This window comes from Malaclemys terrapin, chromosome 2 (genome assembly GCF_027887155.1).
Source record: "Malaclemys terrapin pileata isolate rMalTer1 chromosome 2, rMalTer1.hap1, whole genome shotgun sequence".
Classification (NCBI taxonomy): Eukaryota; Metazoa; Chordata; order Testudines; family Emydidae; genus Malaclemys; species Malaclemys terrapin.
This window is the reverse complement of record NC_071506.1, coordinates 44574428-44598117: the sequence shown is the minus strand read 5'-3', so window position 1 is coordinate 44598117 and position 23690 is coordinate 44574428. Positions and strand designations below refer to the sequence as shown.

At 41.0% G+C, this 23690-nt stretch overlaps 1 protein-coding gene across 3 annotated transcripts in view; it reads right to left on the bottom strand.

Annotated features, from left to right (window-relative positions):
* The window catches only part of RUNX1T1 (RUNX1 partner transcriptional co-repressor 1), a 147149-nt gene that overhangs the window by 33115 nt on the left and 90344 nt on the right, over window positions 1-23690 (bottom strand). For all 3 annotated transcript variants that reach the window (XM_054019291.1, XM_054019293.1, XM_054019292.1), the window contains 4 exons: window positions 19319-19500; window positions 8925-9175; window positions 7318-7403; window positions 6511-6709 (listed from right to left, as the gene is read on the bottom strand). In XM_054019291.1, the coding sequence (XP_053875266.1) occupies window positions 6511-6709; window positions 7318-7403; window positions 8925-9175; window positions 19319-19500 (718 nt within the window). The remainder of the gene's footprint in view (window positions 1-6510; window positions 6710-7317; window positions 7404-8924; window positions 9176-19318; window positions 19501-23690) is intronic.

Sequence of the window (23690 nt, the reverse complement as noted above, 5' to 3'; positions counted from 1 at the left end):
GGTTCTGAAGTTCAGCAAGTACCACAAGCATTTTGTAGGCCATTAGAGACTTTTGACTTTACAGAAACAGAGCAGTGTTGAAAGAGTAATACATGGAGATATTTTTAAACAGCTGAAACAAATACAGAACCTCAATAAGAAAAGTGACACAAACTAAAAGCTGGACAAGTTAAGAAAAAATAAAAGATATATGCGTGGTATCAAATGGTGATAAGGACATTAAAAAAAAAAAAGGTAGGAAGACTAAACCAAGGTAAAAGGTATCTTCCAGATGATGAAAAAGGACAATCCATTTTAGAAAGAAGAAATGGAAAATGGATTGAATTTACAACAGAATGGACACCCTTAACATTGTGTAATAAATACTGCAAGAGCTGCAATCAAAATAATGAAGGGATGAACACATTGCCTTTGAAGGACCTATCTGATCTTATTTGGCTCAAGACAGCAATGGATGGCAGCACCAAATTTGGCCTTCCGTCTGCAGTGGCCAGAACGAGCCTGTGGTCACAATGAAAGCTATGATACACAAAGCATCAAAAGGATAAACATTTTACATCATCAAGTTATTAACTATGTTTGAACTACAGAATATTTTTACATACATATTTTGCTTCATTCTGACCCTAAGAATAAATATACAGAGCTAGCAGCACATTGTCAACAAGCCTCAATAAAAACAAATTCTAACAACCCCACTTCTTAAGAATATATATATACACATACATATTTTATGGAGATATCCCATCTCCTTGAACTGGAAGGGACCTTGAAAGGTCATTGAGTCCAGCCCCCTACCTTCACCAAGTACTGATTTTGCCCCAAATCCCTAAGTGGCCCACCTCAACGATTGAGCTCACAACCCTAGGTTTAGCAGGCCAATGCTCAAACCACTGAGCTATCCCTCCCCCGGTAGTGTGGTTGACACCAGTCTCTAGTAGACATAACCCTGGTTGTAATGTAGGTGAGGAAACAGACTTGGCTAAGGGGTCCATTCTTCCTAATCTATGCTGGCAAAGTGCAGTGAACGTCATGAGTAATGCTGAAAAGGGCTTCAAGCTTCAGTGGTTACATGTGACTGATATGGATGTAGAGATATGCCATAAAGACTAGACACTGGAATTCTGCCTCAGCTGCAACAGTTCCAATTGAAAACTGTCATTCCAGTGTAATGTTAATGGAGTTACACTGATGTAAAACTGGAGAAATGCAGTGGTGAATCAGACTTCAATTTTCCAGGCTCATTGGCTTGCACCATCTTCAACTTTACTTAAACATAGTTTTGAACTAGCATCATTCTTTAAAATGTCTATCATAACGATCTTTAAAGTATAAAGTTGTGGTCATGGGGCACAGAATTAATAACAGTCTGGTTCAAAAACACAAGTACTAAATTACTAACTTAGACAAAAAAGCAAATTTCCTACAGCATGCAGTAGCAGGGTCTATTTCTTCTTTTCTATCAATTATTATTTTGGCAAGCACCAGGATGGAACAGTACAAGGCATGGATAAAGATTATCCCTGCCACAGAAGTTAAAATAGGAGATCCAAATTACAAACTAAACAATTTAGCAGCTTCAGTTCTCTGCAACAGCATACCACTTATTACACTACAATCTAGCCCAAGCCTCCATTCCAGCTAGTGAATTAAAAGCATTAAAAGCTGCAGTGATTGCCATTAAATCTTTACTGTTTTGCCATTTCAAGCAACAAATGTACTCTAGCATTCACAGTATTCCTCCAAATTCTCACTGGGAATACTGTGCCATCGTGGTAAATATTAATTATTTGCAAATGGCAGTGGAAAGATTTCAGTGGTGACCACTATATAGGCATGGCAGTGGGTATGTCACTGCTAATGTAGAATGGGCTGAAGGAGCCAGTTTAGATAAAGTACAAACTAGTTTTGAAAGTTTAGATTTTTAAAATTTTGTTTAATATACGGCTAATGTATGTGTTCTTTACAACTTCACATGCCCTGTACATTCTGGTTTCACCATGACCTAGCACAAAACATGGAGACTCTTGTGAGATTTCAAACTCCATCTTGTAATATTTTTGTACAGATTTCTACTCCAGAGAGGATTAGACAAATTCAGGTAAACTTCACCTTGGAACCTTCTGAAGTTGCCTACAAACAAACATCTTCACTCAATAAGGTTACAGGTCTTATTTATAATTCACAAAGCCTTCATTGTTAACTTATACCATTGTGTGTCTATTACAGTATACTTATTTATTGTTAGGAGGAAGAAGATCACAAACTGTTTGGAGTATATAGTATTTAAATCCCTCAACAGAAGTGCATGAGTACCTATGAACAATTATTCACTTGATAGACCACTACCAGTCCATCAAGTGAATAGTGTACATAAGGTCTGTTTGAGTCATTGTTAGATTTTTATTAACGTGTACTATTTAGCGCTAAAGGAAATGTATTTGTCTTATCTTAGTTGCACACATTCATGTACTTTTATTTATACAGAACTGTGAATTTTTAACCAATTACAAGAGTTTCTAGTAGTTTAAAACCATTAACAATAAAGTAAAATGTGAAATGCAAGATTTTCAAATGTCTACCTGATTTTTTAATTAAAAAAAAAACAACAACAAAAAACCCCTATGGACTGTCAAACTGAACAAAAAAACCACATAGAAGCCAGGGATTAAAAGGAGCACAAAAAAACACTTTTTTCAGTTGTAGAGAGATTTACAGGCTTCAAAGTGATCAGATTTTTCTTTAGCTGCTCCTGGACCAAGACCATGGAAGCTAAATTTCAGTTCAGAGTAAATTTTTAATGACAGAACTATAAATCTAAAAAGTAGTTGTTCACAATGGTTACAGTGAAAACTGTTTTACTGTGATGGTGCCATTTTAATCTTATATAAAATGATACAAAGACACAAACAGTGTGGCCACATGACACTTTTTCCTTGCTACTGGAGATAACAAGCTGGTAATTTTTAAAAGGATGGATTATCTCATTAAAAAAGTACAAAGGGGAATTATTGACATTTAGAATCCACACACAAAAAAGCAATATTTATCGTTGATAGGGCCTTAATTAAAATTTTAGAGTAATTTTTTCACTTGCTTTCTCATCCTTCCCTAAAAAAAACAACAAAAAAACAAAAACAAAAAACACTGCCTCAGGGGTCACCAATGCTGTTTCTATGAAACTGCACTTTTAAAGTTCATATTTTGTTAACCTTCCAGAGAACTGTAGTCTACTGGGATACTTCCAGATTTAAGATAATGTAATTATTGTATTTCCTTTTAAAAAAAAGGCAAGTATCTGGTGCCCTGAGTGTCAGATATATAAACATCTCTTGTCAGGGTCCTGTGATTGAAACGAATACAATATCATTGAAGCATTACAAATTACTGATCCATAAACATAGCAAAGTAATTTTTTTTTAAACCAAGCTAACTGGAATGGGTATATTTAAGTGAAATGGACGCAACTCCAGTCAGTTAAATCTGTATCCATCACAACTACCGTGGTAATTTGGGCATCAAATTCAATGGACTATGTTATGCAATGTGGCTTTTTACACAAATAAACTTGCTTTCAGGCACATCCAATGTCAAGTATGTAAATAAATGATGATACACCATACACATCATCTAGTCCTGTGTATTTCTCTGCTCTTAATTTTTAACATGGTAACTGCAAACTTTGTCTTATGACTAAGTACATTACTTAAAAGTTTTACACTCTTGTTATTATCAGGATTCTCTAACAGTCAAGGATCAATCTGCTAGTTCAGTTTATTGGGGGATTATGAAGACACTACATCCTTCCCTAGTTCACTTACTAATTATATGCAGAATATTCTTCCCAGCATAGCTCAAAACTTAACAGTTCTGCATTACGGGTTTGTTGGAGATGGCCTCCATAGGTCATGACTTAAGTAGTTTCCTTCACACAAGGAGTAATTTCAGGGGCTTGCCAGCATGGTGGGCATTTTGGCTGTCATACTTATCTCTGGATTAGTCAGCTTCTTTCTTTAGATCCCCAACATGAGTCATAGAAACCATTACCTGAAACAGTATTTCTGAGAAAGTTGTCCAAAGGGACTATACTGATTAGCTAATTCAGTGATGCCATTCCTGGTGATACCTCCTTCAGCTAACTGAAATTCATTTCTAGGAATTCTAACACCAAGACCCCATTGGCTCAAATGAGCCTCCTTCAAATTTCGTGTTACCAAGGGGCACTAAATATTGCACTACATACTGAAGTGGTTTACCATCATGAACATGTATTATCCGTATATGTTTTCTAGCTTCCTTCACCCATCATTGTTTTTTTGGTTCAGTGGCTGAATCAAAAAATATGTTTCGATTGGAATGAAAACTGAAAACAAAACAAAAAAACAGTTTCTCACCAAAACAAAAAAGCAAACAATTTTGCCTGGGATGATTTTAAACAACACTTCCAAAACAAAACGGTGATTTGAAATGACATTTTGTTTAGAAAATATCATTTTGAAACAAAATCTTGAAACACTAAATTTTGAAAATGCTGGGAAAAACATCTGGTTTTTTTTTCCATCTGAAACAATTTGCCAAATTGAATCAGAATTTGCAAAACATTTTGGTGCTCCGAAAAAATGAATTTTTCAGTGAATTTACAATTTGCTGTAAAAATTTTGCCCAGCTCTGTGTACAACAATATTGCTCCCCACAGAGGAAGAGACAAAGAGGCACCACCAGCAATCTCCTTTTCATCTCAACAGCCAGATAGGTGAGCAGGAGAAAAAAATCGCAACCTGGTATCAGTGGATCACAAAATAAACATAGTGCACTATCTTGATGTGCTGCAGTACATTGGTTGTGATAGTCTCTCAGTGTGTAATTATTCTGATCATAGCCACACATCATCCAATATTGATGAATTCTAAAAATGCATACATTGAAATGTGATTATTCTGCAGCTTTCTGGTACTTCCAATTGTTGACAAAGACAGAGTCCTCCTGCTCTTTGAGTTTAAATGCTACTGATCTATACAGGGAGCGAGCTTGCCCTCAGAACACAGAAGGCTAGATTCACAAAGGGATTTAGCTGCCCAACTGTCACTTTAGTCTCCTAAATCCCAGAATCAGGCACCACTGATATTCAGAAAACCTCTGCTTTGCTGCCACTGAACACTAGAGGCACCTAAACTCACTCAGTGCCAATGTTTTTCTAGGAAAAGTTCTAAGCCTGTTTACCAGGTTGGGCCCCAGAGGGGCGCTCACCCAAAATGGCCGGGGAGAAGGGAGGCAGAAGAATCTGCCTCAGAATTTTTAGTCCACTGGTTAGGGTAGTCACCTGGATGTGGGAGACCCCTGGATTAAGTCCCCCCTTTGTCTCAGGGTGAGAAAAGATTTGAACAGGAATCTGCCACCCCTCAAGGGAGTGTCCTAACCACCGGGCTAAGGGATATTCTGATGTGGGGCTCCCTCAGTCTCTTCTTTTGAAGCTGTTCCACTTTGGATGAATAATTAAAGAGTCTTTGGGGCAGAGAGGGGTTGGGGAGAGAGAGAGTGCAAGCATAAGAAGGACTCTGTAGACTGGTGGTTAGAGCACTCACCCAGGACGTGGGAGACCCAGGAACACCCTCTCCCAGGCTTCCTTCAAGAAACACCTTAGATGGCCTGATTTTAGTAGAGTGTTCACAACTGAGAATCCCAAGCAGAGATAGGTGCCTCCCTCCAGCCCGGACTCAGGCACCAAATTCTCTGACACACCCCTCTCCTTGGCATCTCTCATTGGCTAGCTTAGGCTGCTCTTCACTCAGTGTGCTGGCTTTTCTGAATTCCATTCTTAGGCACCTATCTCCCTCCATTCATTGTACCTCAGCCTTTGTGAGTCCCAGCAATTTTCTAGGTGCCTAAAAGTAAGGTGTTGTGATGCTGCGTGTCATAATGCTTAGAGCCCCTTTGTGTATCTAGCCCAGAGTCTATGGAGAGGTATTAAGATTTTTAAGTACATTTGGAAATTTCTCATCTGTCAACTTTCTGTCTCAAATTGAATATAAATACAGGTCAGAAATTTCTGTATGAGTCTGTTTGCTAAGTACAGATGTTTCCCAAGGTGTGCCATTACATACAGTGGAATTCACTCCATCAAGTTCATTTTGATTTCTCTTGGTCTTTTAATAGTAACAGTCAAGAAGTACCTATCTTTTGGTTTAAATGATGAGGGTGGGGAATCAAACAGTGTTCATCTTATTACTTCACCAAATTCAAATTTGCATTCTGTCTCCCAGCTCCTCCACCTATGTACATTTGTGAATGGAAGGAAAACTGGTGATTATCACAACAAGGCTATCAGGAAGTGAAATTTGCATTTAGTTCTTAATCTTCAGTGAAAAGGAACATTTTATCGGTATTAAGAGAAAAAATAAATCAGAGGAACAAATATGAGCTTCAGCTGTAATAATTAAAAGGAAGAAGTCAGGAGCTGGGGCTTGGCTAATTTAGAGGACCGATAATGGACTTTTGAAGAAAATACTGTACCTAATGGGACTGGATCTGGATTCACTGGACTCTGCTGTCTGGAATGGCTGCTGCTGCTACCACCTTTTTTTAAATCCTCTGCATCACTGTACCGCCGTATCCAATAATTAAGCTCTTCACGGTCCGCTTCTTGACATCGCCGTAGTACAGTGAGAGATCGCCTGGTTTTTTCCACCATGTCCATGATGCAGTTTAACAGCTATTAGTAGGGCAGAGGGAAGGAAGGAGCCAAAAGAACATTTGATTATGATGTGCCATATCCCCACGGAAAACTTGGTGAATTTAAGTCATTTTCTTACTTCAGTTGCCAGGGTTTTAAGGGAGAAGGATTATCTCCCTGTTCTTTTAAATAAAAATAAGATATACTACCAGTACTTCCTTTTGAACACAATAATTCCCTCTTGCTTAACTGTATTTCCTAGATATACATACAAATCTTTCAATAGTTATAAGATCTAATTAACAGCAAAAACAAACAAAAATTCCATTTTCAGGGCACTGATAAAGTGAGGGAGTGGGAAGCGTCCTGGAGCCAGTGGTCAATCCTCATCACCTAGTTTCCCATTGGCTGCTCATATCAGCAGTTTGGATTCTAAAACAGGTATTTGGACACAGAGTGCCAAAAGAAGCATCCAAATGGGGAACTAAGCACTATAATTTAGCCACCAATGTTTTCAAACTTGTTATACAATATGGAAAATTAAAGAAAAATTAATAAACTAAAATATGTAATGCAAGTTACAATATTGTAACAGTCATGCTGGATCCATCCAGACACATATACAAACACACTAATTAATTTTTTACATGGTCAAGGTGTTTCCATTCTTCTGCCCATTCTCTGTCTGTTAGCCTGTGATCAATCATTTCTTCTTGTCGTGTGCCATGCAACCCTGCCAAAAGTGGGAAAGATATTTACATCAAAGGATTCATCTAGAAAAGCTCTCTTATTCTTTCCTTATCTATCTATCGAGTCTTGGTATTTACAATGCTCATCCATAACATAAACCCGCACAATTTTTGTGTGAAGGTTTATGTATATAGACACAGGCTACATATACACATGTACCATTTAAAGTTTATCAGTCTTTTCAGTGATATTAAAGCAGAAATCTAAACAAAGGACTAGGAATCTTTAATGGTTATAGTATGCCCACTACCTGGGATAAACAAACATTTCCCTTCCATAATGAAAAACAACCAGTAAAGGCAGATACAGAACAAGAGACTTGTATAAAATATTTCACTGCATCAAATTCTGATGCTGCAAAGGTGGTACAAACATCTGTTGGCGATAATTCTCTGCACAGACCACTTCTAGGATTGGGCACCAAAAAAATCATGGGTACCTCAATAATGTTACAATAAATGTAGAAATTACTAATATCTTCTGGTGCAAAGGCAGCCCTGTAGAGATTGTTTCTTCATATGCATAATATCAAACAAGGTTACAATACAAAAATCATTAGTACCTTTTGTTCTACTCTTTGTTTAAATTACTTTATTTTCACACATTTTAAAACATATAATTTGCTGTTGATTTTTCTTCTTTTTTATGTAGGCTAGGGTTTGGATCACTGTATTAAAATTTAAAAATTAGTCTCAACATGAAAGACATAGGGAAGTATGGGAGTTTTATGTCAGATAGTGAGCAACTGATCTAAATTCTAAAATTAAGAAATTCTCATGCTGGTAAACTAGATTAAAATCAAAATCTTAAACTGTAAAATGTATTAACAGAATAAATCTTTGTTAATACTAGGCTTAATATTATTAAACAAATCCTGAATAAAAAGCACTTCTGTAAACATTTTGCTTTAGAGTCGGGCATGCAAATTAAAGCACAACAAAATCATTGTGACCTGAAGAGTATTTTAGGCATAGCCCTGAGCAGGGCGTGGTGTGAGAGCTACACCACAGGTAGGGATGGTCCCACGGGGCATTGTGCCTCAGAGACATCATTCTGGAGGCAATTCCTTCTATTACTCCCTTACTCATGTGATAGTAATTTATCTCTGGCCTATATCAGCAGTAAATTAAGACACCCCATCTAGCTATGTTGGTTGTCATATGTGTGGGATACAGGGAAAGACAAAACTCCATTCCCCTGCCCATCTGTTCCAGAGTCCATGTTGTCCACACAGGTGTGAAAGACGTGCTTCTTAGTCATCCTTACTCTCCTGTGTGAGTGTGTAATTAAAGACACAATCTAGTCCAAGATTAGTAAAGCTATTATAAACATTAACTACCTTAGGATCATAGATCTATCAGCAGAGGGCAATGTGAGATAGAGGGCAATACAGTTCTCAACCAGAATGAAGTACAAAGTTTAATTATAAGAAAGAAAGAAAGAAAGAAAGAAAGAAAGAAAGAAAGAAAATCCAGGAAGCACAAAGTTTCTCATTGTCCCTTACCCATAGGTCTGTTTCTGTCCCTGAGGTCCCTGTGGTTGGGGTGTCTGTATGAGTCCCTGTAGTGGTGGGCAATGGCCATATCATCCAAACGATAATGCTGAGGTGGAGGTGGGGTGGGGTGAGGCAGACCATTGGGCTGGTAAGATAAGCCATTATTTGGACTGTACCGCTGGCCTGGGCTAATAGTGCAGGGCCGCTTGCTTGGATGCTCTGAGTGCAAAGGCTCTCTGTCAAAGCCGTTTTCTTTGGTTCTGAAAAATAAAGTACAGGAACTTTCCGTCACAATTTGAACAGGGCTGGCTATTGCTCAGATACGCACAGTTAAGAACTGCCATTTGTGCTCCATGACGTTGGGGGTGTGGGTGGGGGAACATTTCATAAAGCAATTTAATCAATCAAAATTTATAAGGATACATGTGCTCACTATAAACATCTCTGTCATAGCCTAAGAAACACGGGTAGAATAATACTGCCTATAGAACATAAAAATACTCCTTATAAACATAAAAATTAAAGCAATATTCACTGAGATTAAGCTTTGAACATGTGGGTACAGTACAGACTGCAATGTATTCATGTGTTAAGCAAGTGGCCAAGCAATTTTCATTTTTAATAAAAGCAAAAGAAATCACCATTCTTAGTCAAGTCCAGTTTGATGGAAAAAAGACCGTACACTGGTAGAGATGTCCTGCCTTCGTCGTTGCATGCAGAGATCTGGGGAAATCTGCAGCTTAAGAAATGTTTTCCTCCAAAGGGCAGCACATGGCCCTTAGGCTATATGTTTTAGCATGCTGAACCTTTGCTCTCAGTAATGCCAGGCTGATTCCCCATCAGGGAATTAAACAATATGATCACAGCAGGTTTCAAAGACACATTTGGAGTGTGAGGAAAGAATCATTCTTGGTGATGAGAGATGTTTTCCTTGAGAGAGGAAAGAAAAGGAGAGGTTACTTACCTTGTGCAGTAACTGTAATTCTGTGAGATGTGTGGCTCTATCGGTGTTACTGTTCAGATCCGCATTTGCCCCATGTATCTTCAATTGGAGATTTTAGGTAACTGTGCCCATTTGGCCAGTGCATGTGCTCTAGTCCACCTCATGCACTGCACTTGGCTATATAGAGCTGCATAGGTGAACCACCCTCAGTTTCTTCTCTGCTGCAAAGCTCCATACCCAAGAACTCCGAAGCAGCAGGGAAGGAGGGTGGCTAGTGGAGCACCCACAGGGACACACATCTCGAGAACTACAGTTACTGCACAAGGCGAGTAACCTCTCCTTTTTCTTTGAGTATTGCCCTTATAGGTACTCCACTTCAGGTGACTACTAAGCAATACCCTCCAAGAAGGCAGAGGCTTCGGAGTCAAGTCCAAAACTGAAGATAGTACAGTAGTACCAAGCACAGCATCAGAAGCTGAGTCATGAATTACTGCATAATGTTCAGAAAAGATGAGTATGGAGGTCAAAGTTCCAGGTCTACATATTTCAGCAATGGGAACATTCTTAAGAAAGACTACTGAAGTAGAAAAAGATCACATTGAATGGGCCAGTACTCTAGAAGGAGGCTGGAGATCAGGCTACTGATAAAAGGTAATGCAGCCAGATATCCATCTATCACAATAGGGGTGCATCTGTTATTACTACTGTTGGAGATGGTTGAGCGAAGAGGATTCCTGTGCAAATGCTGCCTAGAATTAGTCCCTCTGCTCTGGTGGTAGATGCTCAATACACGAACTGAACTTTTAGTCATTGGTGTGATTATATGTTGCATCAACACCTGATAGTTGATGATTATAAACTGCAGAGTCACTTCCTTGTCATCTTGGCCCCCTGATGGTACCAAAGATCTTCCTGAGCTGGAACCCTTAGATTCTTTGGGTTCACTGGTGCTCACAGTACCTGAAGAACCTGCAGCCTCGTGGATACCGAGTCAGGAATTGGCGGGCACTTAAATAGTTGTCTCAATCAGCCACCAGGGTTTCTTTGAGGTAGAGTCCCTACCTGGGGAACCCGAGCTCTGTTTCCTAGAGTCTTTTTGAGGGGATTCTTGAGTTTTCTTTTTAGTAGCTCTAGAGAAGTGTTGCGCTGAAGTGGTTGAGATGGTCAACTTGCTTGGAGACTGATGTATGGGGCTGGAGAGGACCTGGGCTGGGTCAGAAGGTGGATGGAGGGATCCCTCCATCATAAGGAAGCACAATTTAACCTCCTGGTTCTTTCTGGCTCTTGATTTTAAGGCCAGCCAAAAAATTCATTTTGGGGGGAATGTGAGACTCCTCAAGCAATGGACAGACTGGGAGTGTCAATTGTTCACCAGGAGAGCTTTCTGGCACAAAAGACAACATTTAAAACTAGGAGAGCCAGCATACCCTCCCCTCAAGCTAAAGTTCTCTGCAGGGAAAAACTAAAAGGATGATGGTCCTTACAACATTTTTTTTAAAACTACAGCTAACTTCTACTGCTATAACTAACTAAACTAAGTGAAACTATGAAAGAAACTGCAGTTGAGGTAAGATCAACTCAGACACTGCTGAGGCTCTGTCTCATGCCAAGGCACTTGAGAAAGAACTGAGGGCGGTTTACCCATGCAGCACTATATAGCCATGGTGCAGTACACAAGGCAGAGTAAAGCACATGAGCAGGCCAGACAGGCACTGCTACCTAAACTCTCTGATCAAACATGCATGGGGTATACACGCATCTGAAGTACAGCGCTCATAGGGACACTACTCAAAGAAGAAGCTATATTTTTGTGCCCTCACAACAGCTTTGATCAAAAATCCTGTGCATGCTGTTGATCTAAAGAGAACATTGGTTAGGTCACAGTCTTAGGGCAGCCTTCAACTGTTCCCACTCCATTCCTCGTAACAGATGGCGCTTTCATAGTGAGGTCATTTAGAAGAGTTAGTGTTGGGCCAGAAAATTAGCCATAAAGAAACAAAATGAATTTGAGTCTATAATCAAATATTTCAAAATAAAGTGCACACAGTCCACCCGCAACCACACCATCAGCTAATATATATGAACCTAACAGTGAATGCCTGTTTACATCCTCAGGAAAAAACAGAGGTAAGTCACTTCCATTCTGCCCAGAGACCATACTACAAGTGAAGAATGACTTTCTAGCTCTATTACAGCCCAAGCTTATCCGAATAACAACTGTCTCAACTCCTCTTGTACTGGAGCTCCACTTCACTCCAGTTCTCAAACTGTGGGGCGTGTGCACCAGGGGAGGTGCCATTTACACTTTTTCCCCCCTGGTGGCTGAGGGTTTCTGGCTGAGCTATAGCTGATGCTGTAACTGATGCTAGATGTCACTGTTGGTCGCCTCAGCTGCTAGGACTGAAATACAGTTTTGGCTGCCTGTAACAAAGGCTGCTGCAGGGTTTGATGGCTCCTGCACCCTGCCTATGCAGAGCAGGAATCTAGCAGGGAGCTGGCTCAGTGGCAGCAGCTGCCTGCGCCTTTTAGTCTCCTGAACTGGGGAAGGGGAGACACACAGAGGTGAGATAAGTGTGGGGGTGAAGGACAGGGACCCAGGAGAACGTGCACCCTTTCTCTCCAGACAGCTATACTCTCTCCCATGCACTAGGGCAGGGTCTCAGGCAGGCAAGAACAGCCTGCTGGAGAGGAAGCTGGGCAGGAGACAAGGACGGCATCCTGGGGCAGGATTGAGAGCAGCGCAGCAGATTGAGCCCATTGCAGCGAAGAGGTGGGGCAGGTATCAGGGCCCACTGGAGGAGGGATAAGGGGAAATCTCTATTTCACGTGCTGTGGCAGTTAGCAACAGGAAATGAAGAGATGGGTTTTGCTAAAGCTTGTTGCTGGGAATAAAGATAGGCTTTCCAGAGACTCCATACACAAGCACCAGTGCCCACTGCAATTGCAGGGGTGAACGGAGGCCCCCATTATCCCTCTCATGGCGAAAGGGAGAGGATCTTTGCCAGGCACTTTAGGGCATCTGTTACAATGAGTATTTTTGAGCAAGGAAGTAAACGGTTACAATTACTGTACACTATGTTCTAGAAAGACAAATGATAAGAAGTGGGATGGGACTGAGATGTGACCCCCATGAGTGCCAAGGTAACTATACATTTAATTGCTGTCACTGTAATTCATGCTGTTAAACTCCAATGGATAGCAACCCTTTTTGACTGTTCTCCAAGAATGCACCTACATATTTTACATTGGGCTGCATGCAGAACCTGAGACCCGCAACTACTCAAATCCAACTATGACATTTTAATCTGCAAGTACACATTTGCGTGAAAGTATGCAGATTTTTGTATGCACAAATCAAACTATGGATGCATTTTTGAAGGCACACTCAAAATTTGTTCTTGAATATCAAGGTTAGAATGATAACCTCTAACAAAGATTAAAAAGTCAAATACTGTAGAGGTCCTGTTTTTTTTCTACAGCTGCTCGTATGTATGTCTCAGTGTACAGAATCCTCCTCCTCTCCTGCCACCCAAGATCTGAGGGCAAGGACGAGAGAGGCCAGTTTCAGAGAATGAGGTTTTTGTAACTGTAGATGTTCATGCTGAAGGATTTTTTACATTTGGACTACTTTTTTATTGAGATTAAGGGCTGTCCAGTTACAACTGGGATTGACTGTTACTTCTCATCAAGAATTGCTGAAGGCACACAATCAAATGTACAGTAAGAATCTTTAGTTTCAAATGACTGCATTCCAGAGCAGGAAATCAAACAGCAAACGACTGCCCTGGCTGGCAAATTAACTTTACCGTTTGATACAAAATATTAAATGCAATTTATGAGAATAACATTATTGAGGCCAGTGAATGGGAGTTGGGATGGAGAATGTTCATCCTTCATTTCTGCAAGATGCTTTGGTTTAAACTAATATTTATATGTAAAAGATTGATGACTGAATGAGTGATAATCTACTGGAAAAAAATCTCTTTCGTGCCTATATCTATCAAATTATTTTGCAGATAAGATAATGTTGTATGCACAGCACAGATCAACATATAAACATCATGTGTATATTTACTTGTCACACAGAACCATCATACTAAGGAAGTGCTTCATGTCACAACTCAGGCGATTAACTTAACTGAAGAACCTGTAAGATTTTGCTCAAAGAAGATTCCTAAACTTTTCACATTGGTTGCAAGGCTCGTGGTCCAATGAGGTGCTGAGCATCCTCCACTCCCATGAACTGAGATGGCAGAAATAGGCCCTCAATACCTGGCAGTGCCCAACCTAGATCTGTGTCCCTGACACAGTCAATATCAACCTTCTCACAAGGGGGCATCACCTCTATAGGAGGGCATTTCTCCAAACTGCTCTCTCGAAGTCCACGAAACTGTCATGACAGTTCTCACCAACAAAAGCCTTAACTGTTAGTCTCTCCTTCCTCCCCTCCCCCCATGTATCAGATATTGCTGGCAAACATTTTTCCACTTAGAATTATTTTTATCAGTCTTTTTTGCCTAATAATTTTTTACATGCACTTGATGTGTCTGTCAAATGTACAGCTACTAGGTCAGGGGTGGGCAAACTATGGCCCACGCGACCATCCTGCCCGGCCTCTGAGCTCCTGGCCCGGGAGGCTAGCCCCCGGCCCCTCCCCTGCTGTCCCCCTCCCTCCCCCCCGCAGCCTCAGCTAGCTCGCTCCGCCGGCAGCACAATGCTCTGGGTGGTGGGTCTGTGAGCTCCTGGGGCAGTGCAGCTGCAGAGCCCGGCCTGACCCGGTCTCTGTGCTGTGTGGTGGCGGTGGCAGCATGGCCCGGCTGCAGGCGGCGGCGTGGCCCGGCTGCAGCCGGACGGCGCGGCTGTAACACCACCAGCGCTCCAGGCAGCGCAGTAAGGGGGCACGGAGCAGGGGGGGTTGGATAGAGGGCAGGGGAGTTCGGGGGGGTGGTCAGGCGGTGAGGGCATGGATGGGGTCGGGCAGTCGGGGGGGGGAACAGGGGGTTGAATGGGGGCTGGGGTTCCAGGGGGGCAGTCACGAAGGAGGGGGGTTGGATGGGCGGCAGGGGACAGTCGGGGCAGGGGTTCTGCGGGCAGTCAGGGGACAGGGATAAGGGGTGGTTGGATGGGGCAGGGGTCCCGGGGGAGCTGTCAGGAATGAGAGGAGGGGTTGGATGGGGCAGTGGGGATCCTGGGGTGGTCAGGGGACAGGGAGCGGGGGGGTGTGGATGGGGCAGGGGTCCCCGGGGGGACCATAAGGGAACAGGGGGGGTTGGATGGGGCAGGAGTCCTGGGGGGGGGGAGCAGATAGGGGGTGGGGGCTGGGCCACGATCCCCTCCCTTAATCGGCCCCCATACAATTTCCGAAACCCAATGCGGCCCTCAGACCAAAAAGTTTGCCTGCCCCTGTACTAGGTGACACGCTTCTATACTGCACAATAACAGTCTTTTAGGGCAGCCTCAATACAGGATTAATTTCTTTGTAAACAGCAGCAAATTTACACAGTAAATTTATTTAAAATTATGTAGAGGTTTAAGGCAAAGAATTCATTCACACAAAAAAGTTGTTAGTCCAACTTTTTTAGCCCTATGACAGCAGGATATAAGCCCAAAAAGTTGTAAACAAGGTAGAGTAAACACTTTGTTCATGACATGTCATGAACAAATTATCAAAATGTGTTGTCTCCTCAGGTGTCAGTTTTTTCTCTCTTTCAGTGACTGATGGCTCCCAGTGTTATTGCAGAAACAGATTGATCTTTTTAATGAGCTAGTTTAATAGACTCCAAAATCTCACCGTGGCTGCTCAGCCATGTCAGACCATATGCACCAAGAAAACATTCAGTAAAACACTAAGCTCTGCTGTCACATTGCTCTATAAAACCTCACATACAGTAGATATGCATATGCAGAAAAATAACTAGAGATGCAAAATGCATATGCAAACAAGATGCTGAAATTATACAAGGAAAAAATGTTAAACCCCCAAGTGTGCATATACACAATACACGCTCCCTCTCTATTTTTCTTCCTAATTCTGTATTTCACCTCTACTGGAGTCAGAGTTAGAGCATACAAGCATACTTAGGTGTATGTGTATGTAAACATACTAGTACCAATTTTGGAAGGGAGTGGGTGAGAAGAGGAAAAATGTGTAAGATCCTATCCAACTGACTTCAGCAAGAGCAATGAGCACATATCAGGATTCAGAATCTGGTCCAATGTTTTTAGTTTCCCTGGAAAGAGGCTGCCTTTTATCTTCATATACCCTTATATGTACATTGTTGGCAGAGTGGTAGTGACACTTACACCTATCATTAAGATACCTAACATTTTTTGACATATTTTTATTTTTTATATATGAAGATTTAAACAAACAGGACACACATCCTCACGTGTTTCTCCTACCCCCAGACAAATAATCTTTAACAATTCAATAAGTTATGGAGCAAGAGAAGTCATTGGTTTCACCACTCATGTAGATCTGCGGCCATGTTCTAGCTCTGAGGAAGTATTTCTCTGGTTGATTCACTTGTATTATCAAATCTCAAATGAGGCAGACTTCTGTTCAATAGATTTAAGACTCTTCTACACAGGATTCTCTCACTTTACTGTTTGGTGTGAGTACCAGTATTACTAGGAGTCTGGTGGCACCCTAAAGACTAACAGATTTATTTGGGAATAAGGTTTCGGGGTTTTTACCCACGAAAGCTTGTGCCCAAATAAATCTGTTAGTCTTTAAGGTGCCACCAGACTCCTTGTTGTTTTTGTAGATACAGACTAACACGACTACCCCCTGATACTTAGTATTACTAGGGTCACATGACAACTCCCCGGGGTTGGATTCAGCTGAAGCTGTTGCCTGTTTCTTCTGTTCAGAGTTCCTTGACCAGGCAAGACCTCTGGGTGCAGCTATGTCCACTAAGTTGTTCAATATTACCAAAACAGAGTCTTCTTTATGAAGCTTAGGATGCCATTCCAATAAAGTAGAAAGCGTTTTTAGACCTTTTAAATTTGTAGTCACTCAGTAGTCCTTTAGAAGGATCATTGAGGGTGAAAATGTACTTCTAAGTTCAGCAGGGTTCTGATCTGTTGACTCATTAACAGGTGAGTTAGGATTACGCCAAGATCTGTGTGAGGGGTTGCCTTATAGCTCAGCAAAGCTAGTATGAAGTCTTTTGATAGTAGAATTCTCTCAGCAACCTGCACTGCTCTCTCCACCAGTTCATTCCTTTGTGTACAGTGAGGGCTTAAAATTAACGTATGTGAAATTGTACCTATCATAAAAGTTTGGAAATCAGCACTGGGAAACTGTGGCTCAGTGTGAGTGGCTATTGGTTCTGAAATGCCAGAAAAAGACGAAAGTTAAAAGATATCTTCTTTTGACCTGTTGTCATATGGGTTAAATGAGAAGTAGAATTTCTGCCAAGAAAATTAGTCAAGGGATACCATGGAGGTATGATCCTTGTTAGGCAGGTCTAGTGCTATTTACTTCACCCATCCAAGACCTAATGGGTAGTAGTATCCTGTGGATATGAGAGATTTTTTAAGTTGTGTCTATTACTCAAGCATCCATGATTCCACCTTGTATTCTAGGTCCTGCCCTATGGTGGACCACCACTCTGACATTTGGGCTCACTCCCATCATATTGTGAGAGCTTCTTTTCCCAACATGTATCATTTCCAATATGTTATCCTGCAAAGACTGAGCGACTATGACATAATTGCCACAGGTAATTGGATTTTGAGCTTTGGTGATTTCCCCTCTCCTTGTAACAGTCACATGTTGGATGTGGGACTCCTGATAATTAACCAGGCCACCTATCTTGGATTCCTTTTGCTGCTGTGTGTTAACACTTGTGGCTATTTCAGTTTGTTTGAATTTGTGCGGACGGTGTAGCAAAGAAATGCCACTCAAAAATTACACCCACATAATCATCTTCAGCTTCTGGAAAATTTTGGTGGCCAACAGGACTTCTCAATAAGGTGTCATCCAGCTCAAAGGATTTCCCTGGCACATATTTTGCAATAGGTTAATATCTCAAATGCATGAACATTCCCTGCCATCTAATGGGAACCTTATCTAGATTTTTACTGTTTGTGACTGGCATGAGTGGCTTGAGGAATCACTAACTCAACATTTTCAAGACCTAGCACATATTCTGTGAATGTCTCACATTCACATATGCTCAAATATCTGCTATTTTATTTTAGTCTAGCAGCATCACTTGCCTTCAGACCTTGTTTTTCCTTACGTTATGTTCTTCCACTGACTGGCCATAAACTAAACTGTCACCCACAAAACTCTGCACTCCCTCCAGGCTCCACAGAATCTTGATTTCCTCCCTCCCTTTAAAAGATTTCTGGGGTGCCAGTGATGCATAATGCAAAACAAAAGTAATATCTTCTGAATGGCTTTATAAAAGTTGTCAGCTTGGTATTGCCAGTGACAAGTGAAACTAGCCAAAATCCACTATTTGGATCTAGTGCAGAGAATATTTATGCAGATTCAGAAAGAACTCAAACATCTGACACTATTTCATTGGACAATAGTTTAAAAAAATCAAGAGTCACTTTCCTCTAACAGTGAATAAGGAACTTTATTGGAATAAGGGAAATCAGTATTGTCCCTTGTCCCTAAAGCTACTCTGTGATTCTTTCTCTGTCTCTCCACAGGGCTTCCGCCTAGAATCATCCCTAGCCCCCCAGTGCCCCTGGCTTCCTTCCACAAATTTAAAGAAACACTACATATATCCTTACATATCTGCTATGTAAAATCTAACAACTGAATAAGGAATTAAAGATCTGATTGCATTCTGAAGCAGTCTCTTTGTTTTGGTATTTATCAGGATATCAGCAGACTCCCAGATGTGCATGTAGCACTACAGCTCAGTAACCTGCTATATGTAGTTCTCTAGTATTTCCATAATACAACTGTATTTCATATTTGGGAATTGCATGTAGACGTGATAATCACATTTGTATTCAAGAAAGTGAATACTGTAATTATAGTCCCCAGTATGGGTGCCTATCCAACTTCCCATATTTAATATTTCCTCAGACAAAAACCCAAATACAGACAGATTCACATATAGAGTAGGAACAATCTGCTAATCACTTTAAGCTGCATACAAACATTATGCACCAAATGGTTAGTGATAGTGCTGTGAACAGTTCTGTATTATTCCCAATTACATATGGCCAAATTCTGCCCTAAGGCTTCTGATGTGCATGCAATAGAGGTTCATTGCCTGGAGTCAGTGGGAACATTTCACATGGGTCCAAGTAAAATCTGCCCATTATTTAGCTGTAACTGAAAAAATTAATCTTGGAAAACTCAGCACAAATTTTGTAGAATGAAATGGAGTGTCCCACACCACTCTAATTGTAATAGACATCAGCATGTTAGCTTTACATCCCGAAGCATGTTTACAATTGCAGAGTATTAGCACTCTGGCCTTCTGACCTGTCTGGAGTTCGCCTCTTCCCGTTTTCGTTCACATCGAGAAGCAGCTCTGAGGAGTCAACAGGTGAGGTGGTGCTGGCATCCAGAAGCAGCTGTTCATGCTGAGCGAGGTACTGGGCGGGATTCTGCTTGGCCAGCCTTGCACAGTGCAGGAGCTCCCGCTGCAGCAGGGGCAGATTGGCCTGTAAGAGTGTTTCAGAAATTAAGGGAGCAGCTGAACGACTCTCAGGCAGTTTCACAAAGATGAAGTAGCAAAATTAGAAATCAATTAAAAGCCCACTATTTCGTTCATCTTGACTTATATTTATTTTAGTTAGCCGTGTTAAACCATATAGCCTCATTAGAGGTTTGAGTCATGGCTGAAATACATGTGTGTGCACACATAAGAGTGGAAGAGTTTATTTGCTGAACCATAAAACAAAACTGAAAATGCTACAAGAAAAACAAACAAACGAAAAAAAAAACAATCTTCAGGTCCAAATCTTTAAAGGGTGGCAAGAGCACAGCACTAGCTCACTTTATTTCTTTTCTTGTTATTATACAATATTTGTGTTTCTCTACAGCTGCTGTCTTTACGTGCAAAACAACTCTCCTATGTAAATTTAGTATTCAGATTGCAAAGTACTAACTTTCATTTTTTCTTGACTTAAGGATGAACACCCAATTCTAACTCAGCACATGTTTATGCATTCGCTACAGTATTTAGTTATGTTATCACATACTACAGAAGTTATCAAATACTACATATTTTTTTCTACACTCTCAAATACACATACAATCTTAAAACATGTGAACAGATTATTAAAGATTTTAGAGTAATGCAAGTGTGCAGTGAGACAAAGTTACATGTATGTTGTTGAACCTAACTTTTTGTGACTTTTAAACAATTAACTACTGCTATAAAAGTCCATTTTTTAAATGGATAAGTATTTTTAAATCATAGAATCATAGGACTGGAAGGGACCTCGAGAGATCATTTAGTCCAGTCCCCTGCACTCATGGACTAAGTATTATCTAGACCATCCCTGACAGATGTTTGTCTAATCTGCTCTTAAAAATCTCCAGTGATGGAGATTCCACAATCTCCATAGGCAATTTATTCCAGTGCTTAACCACCCTGACAGTTAAGAAGTTTTTCCTAATGTCCAACCTAAACCTCCCTTGCTGCAATTTAAGCCCACTGCTTCTTGTCCTGTGCTCAGCGTTTAAGAAGAACAACTTTTCTCCCTCTTCCTTATAACAACCTTTTATGTACTTGAAAACTGATATCATGGCTCCTCTCAGTCTTCTCTTTTCCAGACTAAACAAACCCAATTTTTTCAATCTTCCCTCAGAGGTCATGTTTTCTAGACCTTTAATCATTTTTGTTGCTCTTCTCTGGACTTTCTCCAATTTGTCCACATCTTTCTGGAAATGTGGTGCCCAGAATTGGGAGGTCTAATCAGTGCAGAGTAGAGCGGAAGAATTACTTCTCATGTCTTGCTTACAACACTCCTGCTAATACATCCCAGAATGATGTTCACTTTTTTTGCAACCGTGTTACACTGTTGACTCATATTTATCTTGTGATCCACTATGACCCCAAGATCCCTTTCCACAGTACTCCTTCCTAGGCAGTCATTTCCCATTTTGTATGTGTGCAACTGATTGTTCCTTCCTAAGTGGAGTACTTTGCGTTTGTCCTTATTGAATATCATCTTATTTACTTCAGACCATTTCTCCAGTTTGTCCAGATCATTTTGAATTATAATCCTATCCTCCAAAGCACTTGAAACCTCTCCCAGCTTGGTATCATCCACAAACTCAAAATGGCTGAGAAGGATTTGCTCCATCTTTAAAAAGAAATTAACCTTTTGAAATAGACCAAGCATGGAACACTTCAGCCCAAAATGTTTTGAAAAGTTTCAAACACATGAGAAAGAGGTTATAAGAGAAAATGCTTTGCCACCTTAGTTAAAATCATATGACACCAGGCACCAATTATCATATCCTGGTGATCAAAAGATGTACCACGTACCAAACAAATAGGTATGGACCATCATCACTATTCTTGCTATAGCCTTTCTGTATTTAAAAAAATATAACATTCTTCTCAGGGACTAAGGGTGCATCTATACAGCAAAAAGAACCAAAAACCAAAAGCGGCAGTAAGTCTCAGAGCTCGGGTCAGCTGACTCGGGCATGTAGGCTTGGGCTATGGAGCTAAGAACAGCAGTGTAGACATTCGAGCTCAGGCTGGAGCCTGGGCTCTGAGACCTTCCAACCTGGCAGGCTACTCTGCTATTTTTAGCCCTGCACTCAGTTGACCCAGGCTCTGAGACTCGCTGGTGCGGGTTCATTTTTTGCTGTAGACATATACTTAGAAGCATAATTTGCTATTGGAAATAAACAGCCAGTGCTACCACTTAGTCTACAGGCCCTCAAGAGAGTTAGAAAGACATTGCTGTAGAACTTTAGGACTCTAAAAGTTCATAGAACCTTTTCAACATTGTATTTTGTGAAAGTGAACAAAACATTAGCCTGTCTATATTCACTATTAATAAGATGCCTACTATCTAGTAGATATCATTCCAATTTTGCTGGCAGTGGCAACCACCACAACTGGGATAGGGGGGAGAAGGGGCTTTAAGAGCTCTTCACACATCAGAATAAAATTGGTCCAGCTAGCTGCCTGACTTGATGGAGGGACGTAGTGAAACTAACAATGCAAAGAGAATTATACATATATAAAATTCTGAGAAATTGTAGGGTCAGAACCTGGATTACAATACTGCCATACAATTATATAGTGCTTTTCATCTTCAGTACTGTATGAACTTAAAAACACCTATCTGAGGTAGGAATGTAGCAACATACCCATTTCACAGATGAGAAAAGTGGAGAACAGATTCATATGATTTATTCAGGGCCACAGACAGTGAGAGTCAGTATTAGTACTCATACATTCCTGGCTCCTAGCTCCCTGCTTAAACCTTACAGGTAGGTGCCAACTTTTTTAACTAGGTTATTCTGTGGGATCAACAAAGCTGCCAGTTAATATAGTAGTGTGCTCAGATACTATGGTAACAGGTGAACCTATAAAGCCATAAGATACAGAAACGAAGTCATGGTCCAATGTATCACAAATTACACTAACAAAAAAATCACTGAGCTTTATGTAAAGAAATAAAAGTACTGAGTGGACTTGTCTAAAAAAATCATTGCTGTGAATTTTTCATTTACAATTTTGTTTTGTTGCTTTTTGCTTTGTTTCCCAAACCTCAGTGAAGTCTCATCTGATCTTAAATGCTCCAAGAAGATTTAAAAATTTTATTAAAGTTAATGTTTAAAATTAAATATACACAAGTTAAGAGAGAAGGTACTGTACATCTGGGGTCAGGCTTGAGTTATGAGGGATTACAGGTATCGCTTACAAGGATCACAAGATACATACATATCACATAACCAGCATAGACCCAGATTGGGGTGCGGGAGTTTTTAAAGCGTCAGTGGATAAGTGGGCTCGGGTACGCCACCCATGGAATGTATTAAGAGTCCAAGTCAGTATCAGTGTGGTGAATAAGTACATAGGTGGGGTGCGTCCCTTGGTTCATCAGGGAAGGAAGTGGATTGTCTATTTTCAGACCAAATAATCTGTCACCCAGATATGGAACACTAATACTAAGGTAATTTTATCACTTAACTTATTATGAAGGAGGCTTTTTAATGTAAGTGGGTACAAATAGGTATAAACTGGACATGAATAAATTCAAGTTGGAAACTAGAAAAAGGTTCTAACAGCCAAAGGAGTGAGGTTCTGCAACAACCTTCCAATAGGAGTAGGGGGGAGGGGAAATGGCAACCTAACTAGTTTTAAGAAGGTGCTTGATCCATTTATCATGGGGTTGCCTGTGATAGCAGGGGATTGGACTCAACATCCCAGGTAGGGTGACCACCCATCTCTAATTGGGTAGAACAGTCCCAAAATGTACATTTCAAGTCCTGGTCCCAGGATGAATGACTCCGGGACAGCATTTGTCCTGGATTCCCTGTGGCGCCGCTCTATGCCTGCCTCAGGTAGGGTTGAGGTGGGCCTTAGTCCCCCTTGCCACGAGGCCCCTCCCCCTGCTCCTCCTCTTTCCCCAAAATATGAGCCAGGCAGTAGTAAGAGCCGACAAGGGAGCCTGGGCCACTGTGGGGAGCCTCAGAGTCTCAAACTTTCCACCTGCCCTGGATGGCGTGCACCGGAGGAGGGGGCACGGGCTGGGAGCTGTTCTTGGGCACTCCACCCAGGGCAGGTGGAGGGTCCGGGGCTCCCCAAAGTAGTCTGGCTCCCTGGACAGCTTTTACCACTGCCCAGCTCCGGCTTTCAACCTGGCAAAGGGACAGGGCC